Source organism: Emys orbicularis, chromosome 13 (assembly GCF_028017835.1).
Source record: "Emys orbicularis isolate rEmyOrb1 chromosome 13, rEmyOrb1.hap1, whole genome shotgun sequence".
Taxonomy (NCBI): Eukaryota; Metazoa; Chordata; order Testudines; family Emydidae; genus Emys; species Emys orbicularis.
The window spans coordinates 5318122-5335990 of NC_088695.1; the positions used below are offsets into that span (position 1 = coordinate 5318122).

At 52.7% G+C, this 17869-nt stretch overlaps 1 protein-coding gene across 1 annotated transcript; it reads left to right on the forward strand.

The window, feature by feature from the left end:
* The first annotated feature begins 110 nt into the window (after positions 1 to 110).
* LOC135888143 (acetylcholinesterase-like) lies at positions 111 to 9417 on the forward strand. Its single transcript, XM_065415955.1, has 3 exons — positions 111 to 1639; positions 4834 to 5000; positions 9191 to 9417. Exons 1-3 carry the CDS (start codon positions 144 to 146, stop codon positions 9415 to 9417), a joined length of 1890 nt encoding a protein of 629 aa, XP_065272027.1. The 5' UTR covers positions 111 to 143.
* The last annotated feature ends 8452 nt before the right edge of the window (positions 9418 to 17869 follow it).

Genomic DNA, 17869 nt, shown 5'->3' on the forward strand with positions numbered 1-17869 from the left:
CTAGACAGTATTTGGTCCTGCCATGAGGGCAGGGGACTGGACTCGATGACCTCTCAAGGTCCCTTCCAGTCCTAGAATCTATGAATCTATGAATCCCGTTCCATGTAACTCCCTCTGGGGGGGTTTCCCTTACAGCTGCTGCGATGCTGGGACTCCTCCCCACGTTCCCCTGCCTGCTCCTCCTTTCCCTGCCGGGCCCCAGCTCTGGCTCCGATGACGACGGCACCGTGGTGCTCACCACCAGCGGCCCCATCCGGGGCAAGCGCCTCCCGGCCGGCTCCAGCACAGTGACGGCCTTCCTGGGCATCCCCTACGCCGAGCCCCCCATGGGGGCCTTGCGCTTCCAGAAACCGCTTCCCCACCAGCCCTGGAGCCACGTCCTGGAGACCACCAGCTTCGGCAATGTCTGCCACCAGCCTCCGGTCACTGGTTACCCTCAGGCAGATGTCTGGACACCCAAAGCGCCGCAGTCCGAGGACTGCCTCTTCCTCAATGTCTGGGTGCCCCATCCCCATCCCAACGGTACGGCCCCCATCCTCGTCTGGATCCACGGTGGGGGGTTCTTCACAGGGGCAGCCTCCCTCGAGATCTATGACGGGCGCTTCTTAGCCGCCACCGAGAACGTGATCGTGGCCTCCATGAACTACCGGCTGGGGGCTCTGGGCTTCCTGTCCCTGCCCCCGGCCGCCCCGGGGAACGCCGGCCTGTGGGACCAGCGCCTGGCGGCGCGCTGGCTGCAGGACAACGTGGCCGCCTTCGGAGGGGACCCGGCTCGTTTTCTGCTCTTCGGCCAGGGCACTGGGGCTGCGTCAGTCGGCTTCCATCTCCTCTCCCCGGGGAGCCGGCCCCTCTTCACCCGCGCCGTGCTGCAGAGCGGAGCCCCGAACGCACCATGGGCTTGGATTTCACTTGAAGAGGCCAAGGAGAGAGGCCAGAGATTGGGCCAGCTGCTGGGCTGCTCCGATGGTAACAGCACGGCCCTGGTGGGCTGCCTGCAGGGGAAGGAACCCAGGGAGTTCCCCAAACACGAGTTCTCCATCTTGAACCACAAGAAGGAACTGAAGCTGCCCTTTGTGCCGACACCAGACGGGGATTTCCTCCCTGATACACCACCAAGACTCCTGCAGGCCAGGCACGGCCAGCCAATACCCATTGCAGCTGGTTTCACCACCAACGAAGGCTCCTACATATTATACTTTGCTGCCTCTAGCCTCAACCTGGACAACGCCAGCTCCATCGGCTGGGAGGAGCTGCTGCAGGTGGTGAGGCTGATAGTACCAGGGGTGCCAGACGAGGCCATCCAAGCCATGGCACGGTGGTACATCCAGGAGGGGGAGGAGCAGGGAGAGGCACGGTACCGATGGGCCATGGAACAAATCGCTGGCGATTATGTCGTTGTGTGCCCGATACTGGAGATGGCAAGGCAAGAGACAGAGGCTGGAAATCCCGTGTACACCTACCACTTCGCCCACCGTAGCAGCGGCTTGTCTGCACCTGAATGGATGGGGGTGCCACAGGGCTCTGAGATGCCCTATGAGTTCGGGACCCTGGCATCCGTGGTAGGATCCAACCACACAGAGGCTGAGGTAGCGCTGAGCCGCAGGGCGATGCATTACCTTGCAGTGTACACCTGGAGCGGGTAAGGAAATCCCCCACAATCCTCTTGTCTCCCCGATCCAGACCATGGGAGCAACTGTAACTCTTTGGCCAGGTGTCCGCAACATCCAGGAACACCCGGCTCAATGCCATGGCAAAGAAGGGGTCTCTTTGAAAAACAGCTAATCTATTTGGGTGAAGCCCCTGACCTAGAGCTGAACTTATTTCAGGGACGTATAATCTGAGCCCCCTGGTTACAGGTTAGGGATAATTCCCTTCTTCCCACATCAGGATGTCACTGGTCCTACGAACACACCCACTCTCATTCAAGGAAACAAGGTTTTCAGCTAGTAGTGAATGATCTCAAAGCTCTGCCTGCCCTTTCCCAGCTCTGCCACACAAACTCAGGGGATGTTTATGCTACAAACACTATACAGGCCTGGCTACGTCAGCTCATCATGCCAGTACAGCCTGCAGCAGCAAATGGGGTTGCTCCAGTAGCTGGGAAGAATCACCTTCCCAAAAAACGGGAGCTACATTGACAAAAGCATCTTTCCATCAACATAAATACAGCTATCCTATGGGCTAGGTCAGCATAGCTGTGGCAGTCTCTGCTTAAGAAAACTGTGGCAATGTAACTGTTAAGCATACAGTAGAGCATAGATAAAAAGACATGCTCCCTTGCAACAAAAATAAGCAAGCAAACCCCCAAAAGAACCCTCTTCAATATTCCCCATTCTGGTCCTAATCACCCAGCGTGGGCTAATTTCTTCCCAGATTAGGGAGGGGAAGGCAGCTGTGAAAAACAAAAACATAATATACCACAAATGGAAGAAAGGAGAAGTTTATAGTAATGAGTATAAATCAGACATTAGGAATTGTAGAAAATTGATAAGGGAAGCAAAGAGGCACATGGCGAAATCTATGGCCAGCAGCATTTAGGACAATATGAAGGAGTTCTTTGACGATATTAGGAACAAAAAGTATCCTCACAATAGAATTGGTCCATTACTAGATGGAAATGGTAATGCAGAAAAGGCAGAAGCGTTCAATAAATAAATCTGGGGAAAAAACAAATGATGTACAAATGATGCACAAATGATGTAGTCTCATTCTATGGTAATGATAACACCCTTTCCATTCCACTAGTATCTCTGGAAGCTTTTAAACAGACGCTACTAAAGTTAGACATTTTTAAATCAGCAGGTCCAGATAATTTACATCCAAATGTTCTGAAAGAGCTGGCTGAGGTACTCGCTGGCCTGTTAACATTGATTTTCAGTATATCATGGAGCACTGGGGAAGATCCAGAAGACTGGAAGAAAGCTAATGTCATGCCAATTTATAAGAAGGTTAAATGGGATCACCTGGGTAATTAGAGGGGTGTTGATACATTGGAAAGGGTCCAGAGAAGAGACACGAGAATGTCTAAGGGATTAGAAACTTTGCCTTATAGTGATAGACTTAAGGATCTCAATCTATGTAGCTTAACTAAGAGAAGGTTAAGAGGCCTATAAGTACCTACCTGGGGACCAAATCTTTAATAATTGGTCTTCGATCTAGCAGAGAAAGGTCTGACATGATCTAAAGGTGGGGAGTCAAAGCAAGATAAATTCAGACTTCAAATAAGGTATAAATGTTTAACAGTTAAAGTAATTAATGATTGGAACAATTTACCAAGGGTTGTGGCAGATTCTCCATTGCTGAGAATTTTTCAATCAAGTTTGGATCTTTTTCTAAAAGATCTATCTAGGACAGTGGTACCCAAACTTGTTCTACCGCTTGTGCAGGGAAAGCCCCTGGTGGGCCGGGCTGGTTTGTTTACCTGCCGCGTCCGCAGGTTCGGCCGATTGCGGTTCCCAGTGGCCGTGGTTTGCTGCTCCAGGCCAATGGGAGCTGCTGGAAGCGGCGGCCAGTATGTCCCTTGGCCCGCGCCACTTCCAGCAGCTCCCATTGGCCCAGAGCAGCGAACCGCAGCCAGTGGGAGCCGCGATCGGCCGGACCTGCGGATGCAGCAGGTAAACAAACCAGCCCGGCCCGCCAGGGGCTTTCCCTGCACAAGCGGCGGAACAAGTTTGGGAACCACTGATCTAGGAATTATTTTGGGAACTCCTGTGGCTTGTGTTATACAGGAGGTTATACTAGATGATCACAATGGTCTCTTCTGGTCCTGGAATCTATGACTCTAGGGAGAGCCACTCTCTCACCCCTCCCCCATGTGTTCTCACACAGACCCTGTTCACATCCCCGCAGTCCCACAACCAATGTGACACAGACTGTGAGCATCAAACATGGGGAAATCCCTGACTGTGCAGCTTTGGGCACTGCATAGAGCACCTGGGAGGTCTGCAAATTACAGCTACCAGCAGGCTGCCTCCAACATCTTTCCTACAGGCAACGTCCCTGCTAGTTGCCAGTCTTCATGTTCAGGGAGGCCATCTTCCTTGAGGGCAGCCTGTGGCTTCTGCCTCCTTAAGAACAATGGTGGGTGGTGGCCATCTGTCCTAGGGACAACCTGGCTGCCATGTGCAAGGGCTGTGGGCAAATGGCAGCTGACTCAGGGCAGCTTGTGGCTTCAATCTCCTTGATCACAGTGAGATATGGTGGTCATTTTTTGTAAGGGCAGCATCCTAGTTGAAAGGACAAGTGAGAGACACCATCTTAAGTAAGAGCAAAACTTGACACTCCCTTCCAGTTCAGATCCTCCTATTTATGCACCCACATTTCCTATCCATGCCCCCCTCACCCCGCATGTTGCTCTGCTCCCCACACTGCCCTTTCCTGTCTGCGAGCACAAAGGATGCCCATCTTCTCTGAGGGAAGCCTGGCTTCAGTCCCATTGCAAACAATGGAAAACAGTGGCCATCTTCCCTAGGGGAAGTCTCATTTTATAAAGGGTCGTAGGCCAATGGCAGCCATTATTACTCAGGGCCGCCTGTGGCTTCAATCTCATGGAGAACAATGGAATAAAGTGGCCGTGTTTATAAAGGGCAACCTGTAGCATCACCCCATATGAAAAGACCGGGAGGCAGCACCCATCTTAACTGAGGGCAGCCTCTGGCTTCACTCTCATTTGCAGCAACATGGGATGTCAGCCATTTTGGAAAGAGGCCAAACTTTTCAAGTTGGCTCATAATCATCCCTGCATCTGGGATGTTAGACACCAGCTGGGGCACGTTCCTGTCCCCACCAAGCCACAGTACTAACCTCAGTGGGGCATGTTCATTTTCCATGCAGGAAACCCATGGTGGGGGAGGGCAGCGAGCAGCTGTGGCCCACCTATGACCCCGCAAAGCAGAACTTTGAGCGCATCAGCCTGAAGCCGCCCGAAGCTGAGAAGGCATCACCCGCCTCGCGCTGTGAATTCTTGGCATCACTGCTGTCAGAGAAACCAAAGGCCCCAGGTGAGCATCAGCGGGATGAGAGGATGGCAGCCCTAGAGGGGAAAGGCCCCGTCTCTCCCCACCCCTCTCAGCCACCCTTGGGCTGGATTGGAGATGGCTCCCCTTTAGAAGCAAAAGATCCCAGCTCACATTCCCATTTCCATGGGATCTTCTGGTCTCCAAGAGATGTTCCATTCTCCTGTCTGGGGTAGAACTTGCATATCCTGGGAACTCCAGATCCCATCTGCTCTGGGGCAGCCCCAGGTTCTACCCCATCTTCTGTTGCTCAGCCCCTCTGGGTAGGAGGATGACAACCATGCTTCTTCTCCAAGGTCTCCCCATGTAGCCCCCATTTCAGGGGAGGAGGAATGAGCTCAGACAGAGGGATTCCCAGTAGGGGGGTGGGGATTGAGGGAAGGATCCAAGGACCCTCTGGGCTGAGGGTAAGTGGCCTGTAATGACACGGAAGAGAAAGGCGGCAATGAAAGAATGACATGCAGCTGGCTCTTGGGAGGGATGCAGCCGCTGGGTAACTGTGTAAGACAGGGATTCAAGGAGAAGCCAATAGCCACTGGGAATCCTGTGTGCCAGGGGGCTTCTTATGGAAGGCAGAACAGAACCTTGCATGTTGGACCCTGGGGTTACAGATGCTGGGAAACATGGGAACTCCAGCAGAACAGCATCCCCTACTGCTAGAATACAGCACTGGGGGGGCACTAAATGTGGGAGGACAGCCCTCTCCTGACCCCCTCCCCCCCCATGCCGCTCTTTGCAAAAAAGCACCCCCTAGTGCATGGAGATTAGCACTGACCGTAAGGGGTGAGCGTCCCAAACTGAGCTTGTGCAGCACCTGGTTTCCCCTGCAGGTCTCCCCTCCTGTTTACAAGTTGACCAACCCCCGCATAGTCTGAGCTCATCCCCACTGCTGTTAACCCCACTCGCTGTGTGTCCCACAGGAGCAGACGTGCCCAGCCCGGGGGGCCGTGAATGAAGAGCTGAGCAATTACAATCCCCCTACGGGGGGAACCCTCCCTGCACACCACAGGATCCAGTTCCTGTTAGTGCCTGCGATTCATTAACGAGGATCCTGCTAATGAACCCACTGGGAATCCACGGATTGACCCTCCCTCAGCAATTCCTCCATCCCCAGTGCATTAAAGCATATTCAGTCAGGAGACAGAACCCTGGTGTGTGAGGTTGATTAGCTGCTCCTGAGCAGGGGAGAGTGGGCGCAGTGGGAGTTGTGTTGAGATAATGGGGAACAAAGATTACATAGGGGGTCAATGCTGCTCTGGTGTTTGAAGAGGCAAATGACAAAGTGCAGAGATCACACTCTGCACCCAAAGATATGGAACCCAGGAGTCCTGACTCCCAGCCTCCCCGGTCTAACCAACTAGACCTCAATGCCCTCCAAGGTCTGAGATAGAACCCAGGCGGCTTGACTTCCAGCTCACACGTCTCTAACCCTTAGACCCCCCTCTCGTCCCCAGACAGGGGATAACACCCAGGAGTCCTAACTCCCAGCCCCCCTCTGCTCTAACCACTAGAGACCACTCCCCTCCCAGTCCTTGGGAGAGAACCCAGGAATCCTGACCCCCACCCTCTGTGCTCTAACCCACTAGCCCCAATCCCTCCTTGATGGTGCTCAGTGGACTGTGAGGAAGAACAGTACACACCAGGGAGTCTAAGGAAATCGGTGGTTTATTGATGACATTTGTGGGCCATTATACAATACAAGCCTCAGAGACAGATGTTTTTTCAGCCAGCTGGCAGGGTATGGGGAGGAGGCTAAGTGGGTATAGGGACAGGGAGAGTGCCCCACATGCACACAGCACCCCCTCCCCATGACCGCCATCCCTGCACAGATGCCCTCTGAGGGGCAGGGACTCTGTGGTCCAATCATCCCTCAGCCTCCCTGCTCAGGGGCTGGTGGAGTTTGGGACAGGGGCTCTGGCCCACCTGGGGGTTGGTCTGAGCCTCCACAACTCAGTGCACACTGATGGGAATGACAAAATCTGGAACCAGAGCCCTCGAGAGCGTAAAGGCCCCATGTCCATTTCCCCATCCCCTGAACCAGCTGGTTCCCCCTTCCCTCCCCCTCCTCACATCAGATCCAGCGTCCCCTAGAGGGGAAAGGCCCATGTTCAACCACCTAATCATTGTCCCAGTAACCGGGGCTGGTGGCACAGACCCCTAGAGCACATGAGATTGGCACAACTCTTGCAGAACAGCCATCCCCTGGAAAGGCAAGCCCCCCAGATCCCAACTTCCAGCATTCCCCATGGCTCAGTTCTCTCAGATCAACTCAGAGCTCAGTTGAAGAAGCATTGAACCATCATTTCTTCCATTGTTAACTGCTGTATCTATTATTATTTCTCCTGCTCTGGCAGGATGAGTGGCACTTTGCAGGTGGGCTGGGCCAGGCCGTGCTGGGTTTACAATCTGGATAGGCAAGGAAGGAAGTGGGGTTGGGCTTCGGGTTGGCTCAGACCTAAAATCTGGGGTCTGAAGCCAGCTGTGGTTGTGAGGAGAGCTGAGGGTCAGGGTGATTAGGAGTAGGTTTAAGGGTTACAGGTTTAAGAGTTAGAGTCAGGTAGTCAGATCTGGGGAGCCAGGTTATAAATAGGGTGTTAGGGTTGGGAATTGGAGCTCAGGGGTTCCAGGTCCCATTGGGTGTTAGGGTTAAGTACTAGGGTGATGGAGCTGGCTGGAACCGTTAAGTTCTGGATTAGGGTAGGATGGTTATGCCTGCAGGAGAGGCAACAAGCTTGTAAGGTAGAGTGGCTAGGGGTAAGTTTAAAGGTTAAAAATTTAAGACTTAGGGTCAGGTGGTCAGATATGGGGAGCAGAGTTATAATTAGGGTGTTAGGGTCAATAACTAGAGTTCGGCAGTTCTGGTTGGGTGTTAGGGTTAAGTGGTTGGGTGGCTGGAACTGTTAAGTTCAGGGTTAGGGTGATGCAGTTAGGGTTACAGGAGAGGCAACAGGCTTGTAGAGTAGGACTGGGTGTGGGATTAAATAGTGGGGTTCTTGGTTAGAATTAGTGGGGATGGGGCAGCGTGTAGAGGTGGGGGCAGGACGAGAGGGTGGGAGGCTGGATGAGGTGGTAGGGTGATAGGGTTACGGGATAAGAGAAGCATAATAGGGTTACAATTAGGTGTCAGTGTATGGGTTGCGGGGACAGGATTAAGGGATAGGATTCAGGCACTAGCAGTGGGGTGGGTTAGGGTTGGGGATACATTTGGGGTCTCAGTGGTAGGGCTCAGGGATCAGGGTAAGAGCTTTGGGGAGCCTGTGACACACCATACCTCAGACCGACACCCTAGAACCCCCATAGTCATCATTCATATATGGTTGTGATGTTTCATACAAAGCATGGTATCGTATGAACGGTCATGATCCGCTGAAATCCCTTGTTCTGTCCAAATATGGGTATCACTAGTGTGTATAAAGTTATGAGATTGTGCTGTATGGTTGTTACTAAAATATGCTATAATTTTGCTAGTGACACACACAAAATCCCTGCCCAGGTGGGTGTTGACCACCCATTAATCCACTGTATGACTCAACTATGCAAACACCACACAGTGGGAACAGCTCGATCACTGTGACTTGGGGGCTGCTTGTGCACAGTGACTCAGCAAAACCCACCAGGACATGCCTGCGCTAGTGCCTACCAGGCACATGGGCCAAGGGTCTAACATAAGGAACAGCTGCAGCATCAGGGGGCCTTTCTCCACCCCCACCTATGCTAGAAACAACCTGGACCCCGAGAAGAGGACCGCAAACAGGGGAGTTTGAGAGAGGGCGAAGGAGATCCCCCTGCTGAACGAACAAGGTGCGAGTACTAACCTTGGGGTGAGTGAGTTTGTTTGGCTGTTTGTGTTTTTCTTTTTCTTTCAGGTTATTTCAGTTACAGGGTCAATTAGGATTGTGTGTTTGGGGACAGTTTGAGCCTTTGTTCCCTTGATCATCCTCAATCAGCCTTGTGATCACCCTCCCCTTGTGAGATTAACGAGGGAGTAGGGCTGACCTAGGAGGGAAGTCATAATATAATCGTTATGGTTAGGAAGGGCCGCATTGCCAGTGCCAACACTGCTCCTCTCTCCTCCACCTGTGCCTGTATCCAGACAGACAGCCTAACCACGGATGACTCTACCCAGATCCTGGTGTGGATTTGCAGAGACTGTGGCCTGCATTTTCCCCTCACAGAAAGCCAGGCTGGGGGGACCATCCAGTGTGAGAGGTGTCTGCTGGTGGAATTTCTCAGGAAGCAGGTGGGAGAGCTACAGGAGGAGGTGGCTAGGCTGAGGAGCATCTGTGCACACGAGGAATTCATTGACAGTATTCATATGGAGACTTCCAAGGCTGAGGGCACTATCCAGATAGAGAGGACTGCTGTCATGCCACCAGGGGAGGAGGATAAGGCTCTGGTATAGGGAGGGTTATGGGCATAGAATGAAGGTGTTAGGGTTAGCGTTATGGGCAGGGTGCTAAGGTGTCAGTGTTGGGTTAGGGCTATTGTGATGGGTTGTATCACAGAAAATCTCTTGGGAACTGCCAACTGATGTGCTGAGACTACTTCTAACCTGTTTTCCCTGCCAGCTTGGGACTCCAGAAACTTGCCTTGTTTGAGCCAGACACGCTTGCCTGCTGCAAACACAGACCCAGGTCTGAACCACGTCCCCCAAAAGCTGCAGGCTTAACTGAAAACGGCTTAAGAAGTGTTCCTGTCTCTAACATTCAGATGCCCAACTCCCAATGGGGTCCAAACCCCAAATAAATCCATTTTACCCTGTGTAATGCTTATGTGGGGTAAACTCATAATGTTCACCCTCTATAGCACTGATAGAGAGATATACACAGCTGTTTGTGCCCCCCCTCCCCCAAGTATTAATACATACTCTGGGTTAATTAATAAGTAAAAGGTGATTTTATTAAATACAAAAAGTAGGATTTAAGTGGTTCCAAGTAATGACAGACAGAACAAAGTAAATTACCAAACAAAATAAAATAAAACACGCAAGCCTATGCCTAATACAGTAAGAAAGTGATAACAGATGAAACCTCACCCTCAGAGATGTTCCAGTAAGCTTCTTTTACAGACTAGCCTCCTTCTAGTCTGGGTCCAGCAATCACTCACACCCCCTGTAGATACTGTCCTTTGTTCCAGTTTCTCTCAGGTATCCTTGGGGGTGGAGAGGCTATCTGTTGAGCCAGCTGAAGACAAAATGGAGGGGTCTCCCAGGGGTTTAAATAGATTTTCTTTTGTGGGTGGACACCCCTCCCTCCCCCTGTGTAGAATACCAGCTACAAGATGGAGTTTTGGAGTCACAGGGGCAAGTCACATGTCCATGCATGACTCAGAACTTACAGGTAGCAGCCATGGTTCGCATACTACCTTGAACGTCCTCATGTAGACTTCTTATGTGGATTGGAGCCTTCCAAGATCCATTGTCCGTTAAGTGTTTCTTGATTGGGCACTTAACTTGCAAATTCCTTTCTAAAGAAGCTGTCCAAATGCCTTACTAAGGCTACTTAAAATCAAACAAGTACACAACCAATATTCCTAACTTCAAATACAAAAATCACACATGCATACAAATAGGATGAATAGATTCAGTAGATCATAACCTTTGCAGAGATACGTTACATGGCATATGTAGCATAAAACATATTCCAGTTATGTCATATATACATTCATAAGCATATTTCCATAAAGAATTATGGGGTGCTATGTCACACTATGGTCATAGGGTTAAGGTGTCAGTGTTAGGATTAGGGTTATGGGCATTGGATTAAGGTGTCAGTGTTAGGGGTAGGGTTTGGGTGTAGGATTAAGGTGGCACTGTTACAGAAGGGCTATTGGGCATATGGTTATGATTTCATTGTTCGGGTTAGGGCTGTGGTCATAGGGTTAAGGTGTCATTATTAGGGTTAGGACTATGGGCTTCTGGTTAAGAGGTCAGTGTTAGGTTTGATGTCAGTATTAGTGTTAGAGCTATGGGCACGGGCTAAGGTGTCAGTTTTAGGTTTAGGGTTATGGACATAGGGTTAAGGTCTCCGTTTTAGGGTTAGGGTTTCGGCACAGGATTAAGGTGTCAGTGTTACAATAGGGCTATGGACATAGGGTTACGATTTCAGTGTTAAGGTTAAGGCTATGGTCATAGGTTTAGGGCATCAGAATTAGGGTTGGGGTCTTATGGTCGTAGGATTAAGGTGTCAGTATTAGGGTTAGGGCTGTGGGCATAGGGTTAAGGCATCAGTTTTAAGGATGGGGTGGTAGGGTTCAGTCGTCAATATTAGGGTTAGGGCTGTGGGCAAAGGCTTAAGGCATTATCCGAGGCACGAGGGAAGATTGTACAGGGAGGGGTCTCCTTGCAGAAATCCTTGTGGCTGCAGCAGCTGTGGTTGTGGATGGTGTCAGAGTGTGGCTTTGCATCCCCATGTTGAGGTCCATCACTCCCTGAAAGGTGCAGTGCAGGTGGCTGTAGTGCGCACAGTCAGCTGGGGACGTGGTGAGGACAGGCTCCGTCACAGCAGGCATTGAGGGCATCTCCTAGCCGGCTCAGCCCCGAATAGGCTCCTTGCCGTGCCACCGGCTCTCTCGGTTTTTCCACCAGGGATGGGTTTTGAGCTGGGGCTGGAGCCTGTCTCATGATGATGTCCCAAGGAGTTCCAGACCTTACATTAATTTTAGTCCTCTGATTGGCTGCTCACCCCAGTTGCCCACCTCCCAGGGCAGTGCAACCAATCAGAACTGCTGCAGCCCGAAGCTGTTCTCATGGGAGAGTGAAGGGGGGAGCAGAAGGAGCTGGGAAGCTCTGCCCCCTCCTCCCCCGCCCCTCCTGTGAGCAATGGGGACATAACGGTGCCTCTGCTCCTCCCCCCTGCAGCACCCGCCTGGGAAGGGGCACTTTGGGGGTGAAGAGCCCCTGGAGCTGCCCAGTGCAGGCTGGGGGGAGGAGGGGGACCCTGCTGCAGCCCCCCAGCCCTGGGGGAGGGGGATGAAAACCCCCAGGAGCAGCAGACAACCCCCTCCCCTCTGCCCCCTGCAGCCAGCACAGCCCTGTGGGGTACACCCTGCAGCAGAATCCCCCTGGTGGCCCTAGGGGCCAAGACAGGCAAAGCTGTCCCCAAGTCTCAGCATGGGCCAAGCCATGCCACCCCTCCCTCCAACCTACGCCAACCCAAGGCACAACAGGCCAGCAGCTGCAAGGAGCAGAGCCTCGGCCATACTGGCCGTCTCTGCGTCACTGGCAGACACTGGGCCAGGGAGAGACGACTCCCCAGCGCAGATTGACGACCGCTTCCCTGTGTAAATAGATCCAGTTCTGAGGCCTAGGAACCCCCCTCCCTGGGCGGGAGTTTCCCAGAGGGGAATTATACAGGGTGTAGTGGAGAAAGGCAGGAGCACTGGGCCTGCTGCACCATCTGAGGCCAGAATCAGCGGCTGCGAACTAAAGTCAGGCCATGTATTGAAGCAGATGCTCAGAAGTTCACTGTCCAGTACATGAACTCGGCAATGTTGTTGCTAATACTGTAGGCACTAGGCATTTACGTAAATATATTCCAGCTAGTACAGAGACATCCCAATCCGGTACAAGATAAGATGGTTTCACAGAACAATGAAGAGAGATTTTTTGTTCAAGATATCAGGAACAAGGCGAGGTAGGAAACAGATGTCATGAAATACGTAAATTGTGTATTCCCGTTTTTTGCCTCCGCCTATAAATGTCGCGGCCTTAACCCTTTGTCCAGCATAGGGGCAGAGGAATGTGCCGCCACTGACTAAGCTGAGTCCATTGTAACGAACACCTTTGCCACCGGACTGAGCCGGTGGTCTTTGTTTACGAGTAACATCGAGGTCTGCTGAATGAACATGCTGCACTGCCTACGAATGACATTGCAGCTTCAAGGCCAGAAGCACTGAGTGGCCTGAACGGCATTTCTAATGACGCTCCAACCTTCGGCACTTGACAATGCTGAGTAGTGCTATCGAGGTCTGCTAAACCAGCTATCTGCACAGATCTGCACAGCGCAGGGAAAGCACACACACACACACACACACGCACACACACACACACACACACACACACGCAAGCCAACGGGTAACCCAACATGTGACTTGTTTGGATCAACAGAAAACCAAACAGGATGAGGATGCATTAAATTAGCCCCAGGAAAAAAATTCACCTGATATCTATTCACTCCTGACTCAAGCCCCCAGCTATCCCCTCACTGCCCTGGGCTCCCCCACTCCCCACAGCTCCACCGAAGCCCCTCAATCCCAATCTGCATCCCCCTGCAATCACAGCTCTGGGCTAGGGTGACCAGATGTCCTGATTTTACAGGGAGGGTCCAGATTTTTGGGTCTTTTTCTTATATAGGCTCCTATTACTCCCAGTCCCTGTCCCAATTTTTCACATTTGCTGTCTGGTCACTCTACTCTGGGCTCCATCCCTCTCCCCCAGTTCTGCTGATCACAATCAGTCCCCTCCTGCAGCCCCCACCCCATCCAAGCCCTCACTTCTCTCCACTCCCCACAGGTCCTGACCCACAGCCCCTAGATTTCCCAGCTCTGGGCTTCCCCCCTTGACAGCTCTGCCAGTTCCCCGCAATCCCACGCGGCAGAAATTCCCCTCCTCTGTTGCTAAATCTTCTGTAGTGATATTAGGCTTGGAAGGATTAGAATACATCGCTACATGTCACTAAACATCAATTTCACTGCGCACACACAATCTAACAGAAAAATATTTCCATTGATAATCAATGAAATTTACAGATACTCAAAGAAAGGAAAATCCCGCTTGAAAATGACACTGCAACCTTACTTTATATCTTTTGAGGGGGAGGTTGACAATTGATGTTTTTACAGTTCATGAAACTAACTTATTGGCTCTCACCTGCCATTAAATAATTGTCTGACCTGCCCCCAGAATTTCCCAAAAGTTGAAATTAACAAAAAATTGAAAAATCCTTTAAAATGAACTTCGATATTATCCATCAAAATTATAAAGAAATAAACATTGACTTCTGTCAAGCCATAGTAGTATGAAGTCAGCGTTCTGCAATGACTCACCCAACTTGGGTCAACAGTGACTAAAATTTGGCTGCCCCCCACCCCAGCACTGGGCTCTTCCCCCCCCCAGTGCCCTCCCCCACCCGCACCCCCTGACGCCCCAGCCCTGGGCTCTCTCTTCCCCACCCACCCGCACCCCTGCTGCTCCAGCCCTGAGCTCCCCCCCCAAACATGACCTCCTTGTTCACTACAGCAATCCCCATTTACACTTGCAGTGGGGATCAAACCGTTTCTCCTATTTTTATTTCACTTTAGTATAAATCTCGCCCCCGCAACCCCATCTTTAGTGCTCCAAATGCACATGGAAGGCATAGGGACTAACCCTCAAACCTTGTACCCAGAAAGGGATGGGGAGCTAGTAAAGAGGGTTCAGGCAGAGGAGCGGGTGTGGGGGTGCTTGGGGGCTCTACACTGGCAGAGAGGCAGGGTGTGATGTACTCGCGGAGGAGGGTGGAGGAGGAGAGGAGGTATCAGGAGGGTTGTGGGAGAAGAGGTGCAGGGGAAGGGGGGAGGTGCGGGAGGAGAGGGCTGGGGGAGGGTACAAGGGGAGAGGTGCGGGTGAAGGGAGAGTACAAGGGGAAGGGGTGCGGCAAAGCAGCGATGGGCGAGGTACAAGTGGAGGGGCTGCGAGCGGGATGGGGGTGCAAGGGCTGAGAGGGGCAGGTGCTGACAGCTGCTTCCCCAGCCCCGTGCAGGCAGAGCTGAGAGGACAGACACTGACCCCCAGGTGCCTGAGCCGCGGGGGTCCCCCAGCAGGGCAGTATCCCCCGCTGCCCCGCTCAGAGCCGGGCTCTGCCTCTCCCCGCCCAGGGCAGGCAGCACGGGGCTGAGGCGGGGGAGGTGCGCGGTGGGCTGGGTCCGGGGGCAGGAGGGGGGGGCGGCAGCTCCCTGGCAGCTCGGGCTGCCCAGCCAGTCGCCCTGTCAGTGCGCGAGCCGGGATCTGCGCCCCCTGCCCAGCCCGGCGGTGCCTGCACAGCCCCCTCGGGCGGGGAAACGCCACGCCGCCCTGGGGAGACTCAGAGCAGCAGCGGCAGCAGGACCCCTCCCCCCTCCCTGCATCCCGGGCCCCACTTCCCTCCCTCCCGCCCCGGCTCCTCACACCCAGGCTGGGCTGCAGTTCAGGCTGCCCGGCCGCTGGAGAGCCGGAGCATCATCCCCCGGAGCTGAGCCCCTCTCGCCGCCGCAGTGCGGGCTCAGCCCACTTCGTCGGATACATGGAGTGAAAATACAGTAGCAGGTATAAATATACAGCACATGAAAAGATGGGAGTTGCCTTACCAAGTAGGGGGTCAGTGTTAACGAGGCCAATTCAATCAAGGTGGATGTGGCCTAGTCCCAACAGTTGACAAGAAAGGGTGAATATCAACAGAGGGAAAATTACTTTTTGTAGTGCTAATGAGGCCAATTATATATTGTGACAAAGTTCCTCCTCTATCTTGGTGGGTCCTGCGCTTATTAGCGGATTTTCTTGCCTCAGAGATTCACCATGTGGGTTGGGGGAACAGCCCAGAGACCTTCCCCTCTGGAAGAACCCAGAGTCCAGGTCAATTGGGAGGTTTGGGGGGAACCCAGGCCCACCCTCTACTCCGGGTTCCAGCCCAGGGCCCTGTGGACTGCAGCTGTCTATAGTGTCTCCTGTAACAGCTGCATGACAGCTACAACTCCCTGGGCTACTTCCCCATGGCCTCCTCCAAACACCTTCCTTATTCTCACCACAGGACCTTCCTCCTGGTGTCTGATAACGCTTGTGCTCCTCGGTCCTCCAGCAGCACACCCTCTCACTCTCAGTTCCTTGCGCCTCTTGCTCCCAGCTCCTCACACTCACACCACAAACTGAAGTGAGCTCCTTTTAAAACCCAGGTGCCCTGATTAGCCTGCCTTAATTGATTCTAGCAGCTTCTTCTTAATTGGCCCCAGGTGTCCTAATTAGCCTGCCTGCCTTAACTGGTTCTAGCAGGTTCCTGATTACTCTAGTGTAACCCCTGCTCTGGTCACTCAGGGAACAGAAAACTACTCATCCAGTGACCAGTATATTTGCCCTCTACTAGACTCCTGTACCCCACTGGTCTGGGTCTGTCACAATATATATATGCCATCATGTACCAGCAATGCTCCTCTGCCATGTACATTGGGCAAACCAGACAGTCTCTATGCAAAAGAATAAATGGACACAAATCAGACATCAAGAATTGTAACATTCAAAAACCAGTAGGAGAGCACTTCAGTCTCCTTGGACACTCAATAACAGACTTAAAAGTGGCCATTCTTCAACAAAAAAAACTTCAAAAACAGACTCCAACGAGAAACTGCAGAACTGGAATTAATTTGAAAACTTGACACCATCAAATTAGGCCTGAATTAAGACTGGGAGTGGCTGGGTCACTACAGAAAGTAATTTTCCCTCTGTTGATACTCACCCATTCTTGTCAACTGTTAGGAATAGGCCACATCCACCTTGATTGAATTGGCCTCGTTAGCACTGACCCCCTACTTGGTAAGGCAACTCCCATCTTTTCATGTGCTGTGTATTTATACCTGCCTACTATTTTCACTCCATGCATCTGATGAAGTGGGTTTAGCCCACGAAAGCTTATGCCCAAATAAATTTGTTAGTCTCTAAGGTGCCACAAGGACTCCTCGTTGTTTTTGTCCGCAGACAGTTAGTGCTGATCCGAATACCCCAGGGTGGCATTAGGGTGGGCTGTACCGAAGGGACATATGCACTCAGGAGGGGGTGCTCTCCTCTCACAGTGCGTGCTGACCTCAATACCCCAGCGTGGCAGTAGGGGGATCAATGCAGCAGGGAGGAGTGTGGGGACTCACTAGGGGGCACTCTCCCCTTGGAGTCGGTGCAGTCCCAAATGCCCCAGGATGGTGCTGTGGTGCAGCAAGTGCTCACCTGCACATTAGCCATAAGCCCTGTTTGTCACTGAACCTCCCCACGCACTTTCCTTCCATGGTGGGGAATGCGCCTGGGGCCCCTGGCTAAACACCCCCTTTCGTTTTTCTAGTTTGCCCCCTACCCAAAAATCAACAGTGGACACTGAATCCCCCATTCATTTCCTGTTACCCAGCTGCCCCTCCCCAGAGGTGGCTGCAATTCAGGGATCACGGCCCTTCAGTCCCTAGAGATCTCACCCTGTGAACCCAACTGGATCTCTGTTCCCAAAGCCCTTGGCTCCTCCCCAACAGTCCCACCCAGTCAGCCCAAATCCTCCTCCCCCGTGTGTGCACAGCCCAATGAGGAAACGGATTTGAGGATAAATAAGTCCCCGTCGCTGCTCCCTGACTGTTAATTTTGGCATCTGAGGCATCCATCCAGCTCCCATTCGTGCTGAGACGTAAGACACGACTGTGAGTGTGCCCAGGAGAAGGGCAGGTGAGTCTGTGCTACCCGGGGCCCCACTGCCTCACAGATAGGGACAGAGGGGCCCAGGAAGTGAATGAAGTGGAAGAACAGCGGGAATTGGGATCACTCTAGGCAGTTACCCACCTAATATCCTTCCTACAGACCCCATTCTCAGAGCTGGGGATAGAACCCAAGGAGTCCTGCCTCCCAGCACCCCCTGCTCTCACGCACTGGTCCCCACTGCCTTTCCAGAGACAGGGACAGCACCCAGGACTCAGGGCCGGCTCTAGGTTTTTTGCCACCCCAAGCAAAAAAAAAATTTAGCTGCCCCCCACCCCAGCTCTGGGCTTTTCCCCCCCCACCACCAGTGCCCTCCCCCACCCGCCCCCCCGACGCCCCAGCCCTAGGCTCTCTCTTCCCCCCCACCCGCACCCCCTGCTGCCCCAGCCCTGAGCTCCCC

Coding starts and splice junctions, on each gene's coding strand:
- LOC135888143 (XM_065415955.1), top strand. CDS start 144: ATGCTGGGACTCCTCCCCACGTTCCCCTGCCTGCTCCTCCTTTCCCTG. Junction 1,640..4,833: donor GCAGTGTACACCTGGAGCGG/GTAAGGAAATCC, acceptor TTTTCCATGCAG/GAAACCCATGGTGGGGGAGG. Junction 5,001..9,190: donor AGAGAAACCAAAGGCCCCAG/GTGAGCATCAGC, acceptor TTCCCCTCACAG/AAAGCCAGGCTGGGGGGACC.